Raw genomic sequence first — 12,328 nt, forward strand, 5'->3', positions numbered from 1 at the left:
ATATCTCGAGGTTGTTATTTTAGCTTGTTGTAAGCTATGCTGCACCAGTGATTCAGTTAGTTCCACAGACCCAGAGAGGAGGCTGATATGAAGGCACACTCTTGGCTAACAGCTTCTATGGCTGACAGGGACACACACTCATGCATGCACGCACACACGTCTCTCTCGCTCCCTCTCGCTCTCCCACACACGCAGGCACACACACACACACACACACACACACAAACACACACTTCAAGTTTGATGCGTTTTAATCTGTCACATACAAGTAGGCAGCTTCATAGGGACTTTGAAAAATATGTTCTATGAAAAAAGACATTAAAATCACAAACTATTTCAAGATATCAATGCGAGTCTCTCTTCTATGATGATTTTGTCATTTCTATTCAATGTGTACAAAAAATGGCAGAATTTTACAGGAGGCTTCATCCTGTGCTTGATTCCGTTTATGTGAAGTCGTCTTTGAATTAATGCACTGTGGTGTGTGTGTGTGCGTGTGTAATCTGGACATTTGGTCTTGGAACACCGTGGCTGTGTGTGTGTGTAATAGTTTGTAGTGGATTCCCTGTATGTTAAATAGGTTTACATTAGTATGGCAGCGAGATACAATATAGGGCTCATCTATGCACACAGTATGTAATGGCATGCATGGCTATTGTATTATAAGTGTAAGTTGTTCCCAATAATGTTTGTGTATTAAATGAGGCAGGGCCTTGATTTGTCGAGGTGGATTATTATTGAGTGTAATGGAAGATGAGCTTGGACGTTGTATGGCTGTAATATGGATAACAGATCAGTGTTTTGCGTTATGGTTCTATTCCGGTTATACTACGGTTGTATTCTGGTTGTATTATGGTTGTATTCTGGTTGTACTATGGTTACCTTCTGGTTGTACTATGGTTGCACTCTGGTCATAATTTGGTTGCATTCTGGTTGTACAATGGTTGTACTCTGGTCATACTATGGTTGTATGTATGGGACGGGCACTAGCTGGAACAGTCTATTGGAGGTCACAGGGTTTAGGGAGACCAGTGGATGTTGGAACCTGAGACAGCAGGCCCCTTAAGGCAGCTGCCTGGTGCGCTTCAGTAAACTGCCTGGTGGGCATCCTAATAGGCTGCCTGGTGGGAACCTTAAGGCATGCTGGTGGGCTTCAGTAAACTGCCTGGTGGGAACCTTAAGGCATGCTGGTGGGCTTCTTCTTATCACCAGTTCTTATTTAACCATCCAGATACGTATTCATACACCAGCAGCATCACAGCTCCACCTAGGAGGAGGAGACAACGGGGCATAGAGATGAATACAATACTACAAATTATAAAAATAATTGGACGGTATGACGGTATTTGATATTATTTTATGTTTTTGATTAATAAAAGTTCTCAATTTGCTTTATGAGTAGTGAGTGACCCTAGGGTTGCAACACAAACAGTGCATTCGAAAAGTATTCAGACCCCTTGACTTTTCCCACATTTTGTTATGTTACCACCTTATTCTTAAATGTATTAAATCGTTTTTTCCCCTCTTCAATCTGCACACAATACCCCATAATAAACAGGTTTTTAGAAATTTTTGCAAATGTATAAATAATACAAAATGGAAATATCACATTTACATAAGTATTCAGACCCTTTACTCAGTACTTTGTTGAAGCACCTTTGACAGCAATTACAGCCTCGACTCTTCTTGGGTATGACGCTACAAGCTTGGCACACCTGTATTTAGGGAGTTGCTCCCATTCTTCTCTGCAGATCCTCTCAAGCTCTGTCAGGTTGGATGGGGAGCGTTGCTGCACAGCTATTTTCAGGTCTCTCCAGAGATATTCGATTGGGTTCAAGTCCCGGCTCTGGCTGGGCCACTCAAGGATTTTAAGAGCCTTGTCCCGAAGCCACTCCTGCATTTTCTTGGCTGTGTGCTTAGGGCCGTTGTCCTGTTGGAAGGTGAACCTTCGCCCCTGTCTGAGTTCCTGAGCACTCTGGAGCAGATTTTCATCAAGAATCACTCTGTACTTTGCTCCATTCATCTTTCCCTCGATCCTGACTAGTCTCCCAGTCCCTGCCGCTGAAAAACCTCCCAGCAGAATTATGCTGCCACCACCATGCTTCACCGTAGGGATGGTGCCAGGTTTCCACCAGACATGACACTTGGCATTCAGGCCAAAGAGTTCAATCTTGGTTTCATCAGACCAGAGAATCTTGTTTCTCATGGTCTGAGAGTCTTTAGGTGCCTTTTGACAAACTACAAGCGGGCTGTCATGTGCCTTTTACTGAAGACTGCTTCAGTCTGGCCACTCTACCATAAAAGGCTGATTGGTGGAGTGCTGCAGAGATGGTAGTCCTTCTGGAAGGTTCTCCCATCTCCACAGAGGAACTATATAGCTCTGTCAGAGTGATCATCGGGTTCTTGGTCATCTCCCTGTCCAAGGCCCTTCTCCCGCGATTGCTCAGTTTGGCCTGGCAGCCAGCTGTAGGAAGAGTCTTGGTGGTTCCAAACTTCTTCCATTTAAGAATGATGGAGGCCACTGTGTTCTTGGGGACCTTCAATGCTGCAGACATTTTGTGGTACCCTTAGTCAGATCTGTGCCTCGACACAATCCTGTCTCGGAGCTCTACGGACAATTCCTTTGACCTCATGGCTTGGTTTTTGCTCTGTCAATCACTATCAACCTGGGACCTTGTATAGACAGGCGTGCCTTTCCAAATCATGTCCAATCAATTGAATTTACCACAGGTGGACTCCAATCAAGTTGTAGAAACATCAAGGACGATCAATGGAAACAGGATGCACCTGAGCTCAATTTCGAGTCTCATAGCAAAGGGTCTGAATACTTATGTAAATAAGGTATCTGTTTTTTTATTTTAAATACATTTGCAAACATTTCTAAAAACCTGTTTTTGCTTTGTCATTATGTGGTATTGTGTGTAGATTGCTAAGGATTTTTAAAATTTAATCAATTTTAGAATAAGGCTGTGATGTAAAAAAAAAGAGAATGTCAAGGAGTCTGTATACTTTCCAAAGGCACTGTACATTCTAAGTGATTTCAATGGGACTTTCTCCATTGTTTTATACTGTTCAATTAAATTTCAACCAAAAATCATTTTCAAAATTTTTCATCAATTTCTGCATTTCCTGAACTCATTTGATATCATTTACACACTGCCATGTAGGGCTGCACGATATGGACAAACAATCTAGGCCTTATTTATAACCAAAAGTTACAATTGTGATTTGGAGCGAAATATTTAGGTGAACTGTTGAATCATGGAAATAGAATGATTATTCTAATTCTATAGTTAGAATATAATAGTGGGCACTTTAAATACAGTGTTGTTTGACATGACAACGAATAAAAATGCCAGGGAGAAGTTATTGTGACAGGGTAGGAACCAAAGTGTTGATAAGTGCTTCCTTGGGGACCCTATAATCTTTGGCTAAATTGAATGTTTTCTCTTAGCTACTTCATGTAGCTAACATATTCATGCTTTGCGTATTCCTCTTTGATTTAGAAGATACTGTTGCACAAACAACATGCTGTTTAAGTGTACACCAGTTTCAAGTTTTAATGTAACATACACAAGTAACTAGCAATTAGCATTAGTGTCTAACAAGATTTAGGCAGAACTTGCTAAGAAAAGACAAACTAGCTGTTTGCAGATGTGAGAGACACAAACTAAGTGTAATTATAGAACACAAGTGGATTTATATTAAGAAGCAAAGTGAAAACAGCATCGTTGTCATCAACATTGTTGTATGTGCTGCATTGACCATGCAGACTGAACACAAGTGTCTCATGGTCAAGGAGCAACAAATTATCTACTTGAGTGACGGGGGCGGGGTTAGGTCTGTGCGGAAAGAGGCATGGAGAGAGAGAGCGGAGAGAGATGACTCAAGTAGCGATGTAAACTATAAAAATGGACGTTACACACGGCGTATCACATTTAACAAATACCGTTATACACTGAACAAAAATATAAAAGCAACATGTAAAGTTTTGGTCCCATGTTTCATGAGCTGAAATAAAAGTTCCCAGAAATGTTCCATATGCACAAAAAGCTTATTTCTATCAAATGTTGTGCACACAATTGTTTACATCCCTATTAGTGAGCATTTCTCTTTTGCCAAGATAATCCATCCACCTGACAGGTGTGGCATATCAAGAAGCTGATTAAACAGTATGATCATTACACAGGTGCACCTTGTGCTTGGGACAATAAAAGGTCACAACACAATGCCACAGATGTCTCAAGTTTTGAGGGAGCGTGCAATTGGCATGCTGACTGCAGGAATGTCCACCAGAGCTGTTGCCAGAGAATTTAATGTTCATTTCTCGAACATAAGCCGCCTCCAACATCATTTTAGAGACTTTGGCAGTACGTCCAACCGGCCTCACAACCACAGACTACGTGTAACCACGGACCTCCACATCCGTGTAACCACGGACCTCCACATCCGTGTAACCACGGACCTCCACATCCGGCTTCTTCACCTGCGGGATCGTCTGAGACCAGCCACCTGGACAACTGATGAAACTGTGGGTTTGACAACCAAAGAATTTCTGCACAAACTGTCAGAACCAGTCTCGGGGAATCTCATCTGCGTGCTCGTCGTCCTCACCAGGGTCTTAACCTTACTGCAGTTCGGTATCGTAACCGATTTCAGTGGGCAAATGTTCACCTTCGATGGCCACTGGCACGCTGGAGAAGTTTGCTCTTCAAGGATGAATCCCGGTTTTAACTGTACCGGGCAGATGGCAGACAGCATGTATGGTGTTGTGTGAGTGAGCGGTTTGCTGATGTCAACGTTGTGAACAGAGTGCCCCATGGTGGCGGTGGGGTTATGGTATGGGCAGGCATAAGCTACGGACAATGAACACAATTCTATTTTCAATGGCAATTTGAATGTACAGAGATACCGTAACGAGATCCTGAGGCCCATTGTCGTGCCATTTTTCTGCCGCCATCACCTCATGTTTCAGCATGATAATGCACGGCCCAATGTCGCAAGGATCTGTACACAATTTCTGGAAGCTGAAAATGTCCCAGTTCTTCCATGGCCTGCGTACTCACAAGACGTCACCCATATCCAGCAACTTCGCACAGCCATGGAAGAGGAGTGGGAAAACATTCCACAGGGCACAATCAACTCTATGCGAAGGAGATGTGTCGCGCTGCATTTGGCAAATGGTGGTCACACCAGATATTGACTGGTTTTCTGATCCATCCCCTACTTTCTTCTTTAAGGTATCTGTTGACCAACAGATGCATATTCGTATTCCCAGTCATGTGTAAAATAAAGTATTTGAAATGATTGTATGTTGCGTTTATATCTTTTTTCAGTGTAGAGGGTAAAGTAAAAACCCAAACCGGTCCGTGCGTCAATACCGGTAAATCGTAAAATACTGTATTCCGCCCAGCCCTATGGAGTTGCCAGACGGATTTTTAGAAGGACATGCTGTGTAATAACTATTATACCAAGATAAGGGTTAGGCTATCATTAGCAAAGACCACATCTAGATAAAAAATATCTAGAATATAGTATAATCAACTTCTCATTTAGTGATATGACGAAGACGCAGGCTACATCTCAAATAAGCCAAAACATTCAAGATGCACTGTAACAAATAGCATACTTGTCTTTACCAAAAACATTGCTCCTCTGGTAAAAATGCAATATTATTATTTCTCAGTCCGTAATGACCAAACGTTTGGGAAGAAAGTGAATTGAATAGTTGTAGGAACGTCACCTGGTCCGAGTCTCATGATCTTGGGGATCAGTCCTTTGTACAGCGCCAAGTATCTGGAGAAATAATATATTATTACATCTGGAGAAATGACAGAGGCAGTAGCATGATGTCTTAGTACTTTCATATCCTAAGAAAAAAAAATATAACATTACTTTTTAAAAATAAATAATACTGGGATAACTTTTATTCTAAATCCCTGTACAGTGTGTGTGAGTGTATGTGTGTGTGCATGAATGCGCGAACATGTGTGTGTAATTGCGAGTGTTGGCGTTATTGGGCTTAGCAGATGCGGCTGCCTGCCCGGTTTCGGTCTCCCTCGCAGGTCAGGTAGAAAGAGAGAGAGCACACTAATAGCCATTGGTGTTTAGTGTAGTGTAACTTAAGGGTATACCTACTATCTGCACTAACCCTAATGTTTTCAAGGTGATCAGTGTTCCTGGCTGGCGCTGGCCGCCTCCTGCTCCCTCACCCGTCACCCCTCCCTCCCCCGTCCCACACTACGCCTCCTGCTCCCCTACCCCCGCCACTGATGGCGTTAATAAGGCTCGACCCACTTCCTCCCTGCCCCTCTGTCTGATTAGATTGACCCGCGGAGCGCCGCGCGGCTCGTTAGGACAGCCTTAACGACGTCTCCCATAGGGACCACTAATTAGCTGCGACTGTGTTGTGTTAGAGCATGGGGACTGGACGGAGTGGGCTGAGAGTAGACCTCTCTCTCTCTCTCTCCCCCCCCCCCCCCTTCCTCCCTCCCTCCCTCCTGAAAAGGCAGCAGTGAGTCAGTGCCACGCCTACAGCAGCATCAGCCCCCCCTAGGCCCCAGACAATACACTAGTCGACCCAACAACACCTAGGAACCCCATCAAGAGGTTCAGATCTCTTGGCGTAATGGCTAAGGGGTTGAGTCGCTGGACCCGGGTTGGAGTCCAGGCTGAGGCAACCCCCCTGACTTCAGTGCTCCATACGTACCCCTCCTCCCGGTAGACCAGGCCCATGGTCTGGAAGCAGGTCCGGTACTTGATCTCTCCCGGTATGGGCTGGGGAGCCTGGATGCGGCTTTTGGCCACGTCGAAGGGAATGTTGACACAGGAAGAGATGGTTCCTGAGGCCAGGCCAATAGCAAACTTCCTCAGGAACTCCAGGGTTGGGTCCTGATAGGGGAAAAGGGAGAGACAGAAACATAGAACAGAGAGAAACAGGGACAAAGAAGAGAAAGTGAGACAGGGACAAAGAAGCGAGACATGGAAGAGTGAGAGATGGGAGAGAGATAGGGGGAGAGATAGAGATGTTCACTAAAGAGACAGAGGTTTGTGCTGCAGCTGTATCCGTGTATGTCCCTCTCATTTATCTGCCTGGACATCTTTTTCTATTTTATAATCTGCCTGCTCCAGGTCATTGTTTTATATGAAAGAAAGAAATAGTGATATCTAAAGTTGAAGTGGGAAGTTTACATACACTTAGTTGGAGTCATTAAAACTTGTTTTTCAACCACTCCACAAATGTCTTTGTAACAAACTATAGTTTTGGCAAGTCGGTTAGGACATCTACTTTGTGCATGACACAAGTCATTTTTCCAGCAATTGTTTACAGACAGATTATTTCACTTATAATTCACTGTATCACAATTCCAGTGGGTCAGAAGTTTACATACACTAAGTTGACTGTGCCTTTAAACAGCTTGGAAAATTCCAGAAAATGATGTCATGGTTTTAGAAGCTTCTGATAGGATAATTGACATCATTTGAGTCAATTGGAGGTGTACCTGTGGATGTATTTCAAGGCCTACCTTCAAACTCACTGCCTCTTTGCTTGACATCATGGGAAAATCTAAAAAAATCAGCCAAGACCTCAGAAAAACAATTGTAGACCTCCACAAGTCTGGTTTATCCTTGGGAACAATTTCCAAACGCCTGAAGGTACCACGTTCATCTGTACAAACAATAGTACGCAAGTATAAACACCATGGGACCACACAGCCATCATACCGCTCAGGAAGGAGGTGCGTTCTGTCTCCTAGAGATGAACGTACTTTGGTGTGAAAAGTGCAAATCAATCCCAGAACAACAGCAAAGGACCTTGTGATGATGCTGGAGGAAACGGGTACAAAAGTATCTATATATCCACAGTAAAACGAGTCCTATATCGACATAACCTGAAAGGCCGCTCAGCAAGGAAGAAGCCACTGCTCCAAAACCGCCCTAAAAAATCCAGACTACGGTTTGCAACTGCACATGGGGACAAAGATCGTACTTTTTGGAGAATTGTCCTCTGGTCTGATGAAACAAAAATAGAACTGTTTGGCCATAATGACCATTGTTATGTTTGGAGGAAAAAGGGGGAGGCTTGCAAGCTGAAGAACACCATCCCAACCGTGAAGCACGGGGGTGGCAGCATCATGTTGTTGGGGTGCTTTGCTGCAGGAGGGACTGGTGCACTTGACAAAATAGATGGCATCATGAGGTAGGAAAATTATATGGATATATTGAAGCAACATCTCAAGACATCAGTCAGGAAGTTAAAGCTTGGTCGCAAATGGGTCTTCCAAATGGACAATGACCACAGACATACTTCCAAAGTTGTGGCAAAATGGCTTAAGGACAACAAAGTCAAGGTATTGGAGTGGCCATCACAAAGCCCTGACCTCAATCCTGTAGAAAATTTGTGGCCAGAATTGAAAAAGCGTGTGCGAGCAAGGAGGCCTACAAACCTGACTCAGTTACACCAGCTCTGTCAGGAGGAATGGGCAAAATTCACCCAACTTATTGTGGGAAGCTTGTGTTAGGCTACCTGAAATGTTTGACCCAAGTTAAACAATTTAAAGGCAATTCTACCAAATACTAATTGAGTGTATGTAAACTTCTGTGTTGAAATAAATAAAAGCTGAAATAAATCATTCACTCTACTATTATTCTGACATTTCACATTCTTAAAATAAAGTGGTGATCCTAACTAACCTAAGACAGGGAATTTTTACTAGGATTAAATGTCAGGAATTGTGAAAAACTGAGTTTAAATGTATTTTGCGAAGTTGTATGTAAACTTCTTACTTCAACTGTATATATCTCGATGGTGTAGTGATTAAATCCAACCCAACAGGATAGATGTAAGGACAATGTGTGTGGGGTGGGGGGGGTTGGAGAGAGAGAGCTATGACTCTGACTCATGCATATGATTGCAAAGCAAAGCTGGCATGAAAACCTTGATCATTTTATGGTAGCAGGGGGCAAATTAGTGCTTCCTGACTGCAGTTTCCACCTCTCTGATTGGCTGAAGCACATGTCTGTTTGTGCGCTTGCTAAAGAGAGAGAGGATTTATAAACAGGGTTCATGCAGGCAGACTGGCGGAGGCATATGGGGACAATTTAGTCTAATTGGGCATTGACTCTCTCTGCAGCACAGGGGTATTACTGTGTGTGTGTGTGTGTGTGTGTGTGTGTGTGTGTGTGTGTGTGTGTGTGTGTGTGTGTGTGTGTATTACTGTACCAGAGAGAGAAGTCCTGGTCGTCCCAGGGAACTCTGAAGGTTAATTGGTCAGGATATATATATTTTTTTTACAAATGACAGAAGCCTATAGAAACGCAGGCCCTGGACAAGCCTGTATCTTGTCAAAGATCTGGACACTGAGTGCTGCTGAGTTAAATAACAGATCATCTTAGAGTTGTTTTTTTTTTAAAGTAGAATGTGGAGTACGGAACTGCTTGAAGTGGAATAAAAATTTCCGGTACTCGTTTTAGTTTTACAGTACCGGTACTCATAAAAGAGTTGGGGTACTCAAGCAGGAGGTTACGGTTTAGTTACTGAGGAGGTTACATTTTAGTCTGGCCTCTGTACACCAACATGTACCTACAATAAGCACCAACTCACACATTCACTTCTGATAGCATTGTGTTAGGAACAGCCCATTCAAATGCACATGAACGTGGCACAGTGAATTTGACTGCCGACACGACTGAGTTGCGATGCTCATTGCTCACCCTCCTAACAAAAGCTTTTGAAGTGGTTCAATAATCAGCCCAGTCTGTCTCTGCTGGAGTAGGTTATATCTTTCCTGTCCTGTAACTACACAATGGTCTGAGCTTCACCTAATACAGCCTCAACTCCAGCCAAGCCTGCAGGTAGGTATAATGCATTATGATGCAGTTATAATGCATAGTTAGACTTATATGACCCCCTTTTTCCATCTCATAATGATTCCGTCTAATTACCAGCCATTCTGAGTCAGTAGAAAAATTCCTACATGGAGAGATATGACTGGTTTTCCCCAAAGGATCACTCTCAGAACCTAAGATAACCAAGCCTAAGAAGTGGTCATTTTCCCTCTATGACCACTTTAATACAGTTCACGCATGATAATAACTATCCATAAATGCCAGAATCATGCAGACCTGGGGTGAATTCACCCAATAAAAGAAAGCTTCAGTTATACGGCTTCCACATCTACCCCACTGTAGAACTAACTTCCTCCTGAAATAATAATACACTGTCTGCTTTCAATTAGTCCATGGAAGTTAATCTAGGTTGCATCCCAAATGGCATCCTATTCCAGATGTAGTGCACTACTTTTGACAAGAGCCCTATGGGCCCTGGTCAAAAGTAGTGCACAATATCTGAGGTAGGGTGCCATTTGGGACACAGACCTAATGCTGTCTCCAGTTTATACACGGTGAACAGGCTGGCGTATGGTAACGTTTCCATTCAACAAAATGTACTTTTGTTTGGGAATCAGGCCCTCTACGCCGGATGTGTAACGTGAACCTCTGAGGATGTTGTAGAGAGCAAACAGACGAGGTATTAGCGGCACTCTACCCAACTCCTCTCTAATTTTCCTTCCTCTCAGTTGCCTCACTGACTGCAGTACTTAGGCTAACCAATCCAACTGTAGTACTTAGAGCATGGCTAACCAATCCAACTGTAGTACTTAGAGCATGGCTAACCAATCCAACTGTAGTACCTAGAGCATGGCTAACCAATCCAACTGTAGTACCTAGAGCATGGCTAACCAATCCAACTGTAGTACCTAGAGCATGGCTAACCAATACAACTGTAGTACCCAGAGCATGGCTAACCAATCCAACTGTAGTACCTAGAGAATAGCTAACCAATCCAACTGTAGTACCTAGAGCATGGCTAACCAATCCAACTGTAGTACCTAGAGCATAGCTAAGCAATCCAACTGTAGTACTTAGAGCATGGCTAACCAATCCAACTGTAGTACCTAGAGCATGGCTAAGCAATCCAACTGTAGTACCTAGAGCATGGCTAACCAATCCAACTGTAGTACCTAGAGCATGGTTAACCAATCCAACTGTTGTAATTTGAGCATGGCTAACCAATCCAACTGTAGTACCTAGAGCATGGTTAACCAATCCAACTGTTGTAATTTGAGCATGGCTAACCAATCCAACTGTTGTAATTTGAGCATGGCTAACCAATCCAACTGTAGTACCTAGAGCATGGCTAACCAATCCAACTGTAGTACCTAGAGCATGGCTAACCAATCCAACTGTTGTAATTTGAGCATGGCTAACCAATCCAACTGTAGTACCTAGAGCATGGTTAACCAATCCAACTGTTGTAATTTGAGCATGGCTAACCAATCCAACTGTAGTACCTAGAGCATGGCTAACCAATCCAACTGTTGTAATTTGAGCATGGCTAACCAATCCAACTGTAGTACCTAGAGCATGGTTAACCAATCCAACTGTTGTAATTTGAGCATGGCTAACCAATCCAACTGTTGTAATTTGAGCATGGCTAACCAATCCAACTGTAGTACCTAGAGCATGGCTAACCAATCCAACTGTTGTAATTTGAGCATGGCTAACCAATCCAACTGCCATAAAATTTGTATTTTCACAGGCCTGTTAAGTGGCTGAGAGCCACTTATCCAGTATATTAGACTGAGAGGCTGTTTGAAAGGCTCTCAAAGTGATTAATAGGCCTGGCTTTGTCTATGGACAGGACATAACAATTAGATCTACTGTAAGGGAAAGTCACTTGGTGGCTGGTCAGTTTGGTTTAGGAATGTATAGTCTATGACCTACAATACAACTTAACACACAAAAAAACTGTACACATACAGTTACATTCAACTGATCTAACGTAAAGGAAAGTCAAAAGTCCTTGGTCTGTTTGGTGTAAAAACAGAAAGTCTATGGAAAAAAACAACAGAGATACAGGCCAGGACAGCAACAACACAGACAGGCACATTCAATCCAATCTCCTGATACCTGGCTGGCAGGAATGGCGTCCTTGACGTTGAAGTAGAATCCAAAGTAGATCATGTTAAAGACACCGTGGCGCCCCAGGGTTGACGTTAACCCTTTATTCAGCCCTCGCAGGCCAAAGCCGTCTGCGTTGATGATGTTCCGTGCTTGGGCAAACGTGGAGGGCTGCTGTATAGGGGCAAGGTCAGGAAGAGAAGAAAAGAGCACAATGTCAATGACAGAGAATAGAATAGTTCCACTTTATGAGAGTAAAATAAACAGTTAAGAAAACGACCTCAAGGACACATGGAAGGCTGCATGCCGTATGGGAGCACGCGTCAATGACTGAGAATAGCAAAGATCCACTATAAGGGTGGAATCC

The 12,328-nt window shown here is 43.3% G+C and overlaps 1 protein-coding gene across 1 annotated transcript in view; it reads right to left on the reverse strand.

The window, feature by feature from the left end:
* Positions 1 to 233: 233 nt before the first annotated feature.
* The window catches only part of slc25a21 (solute carrier family 25 member 21), a 36,316-nt gene continuing 24,221 nt past the window's right edge, over positions 234 to 12,328 (reverse strand). The window contains exons 5-8 of the mRNA XM_029729572.1: positions 11,971 to 12,135; positions 6,710 to 6,891; positions 5,744 to 5,796; positions 234 to 1,267 (exon numbers count right to left, since the gene is read on the reverse strand). Coding sequence (XP_029585432.1) covers positions 1,206 to 1,267; positions 5,744 to 5,796; positions 6,710 to 6,891; positions 11,971 to 12,135 — 462 coding nt within the window. The 3' untranslated portion in view covers positions 234 to 1,205. The remainder of the gene's footprint in view (positions 1,268 to 5,743; positions 5,797 to 6,709; positions 6,892 to 11,970; positions 12,136 to 12,328) is intronic.

Source organism: Salmo trutta, chromosome 33 (genome assembly GCF_901001165.1).
Source record: "Salmo trutta chromosome 33, fSalTru1.1, whole genome shotgun sequence".
In the NCBI taxonomy this organism is placed as follows: Eukaryota; Metazoa; Chordata; class Actinopteri; order Salmoniformes; family Salmonidae; genus Salmo; species Salmo trutta.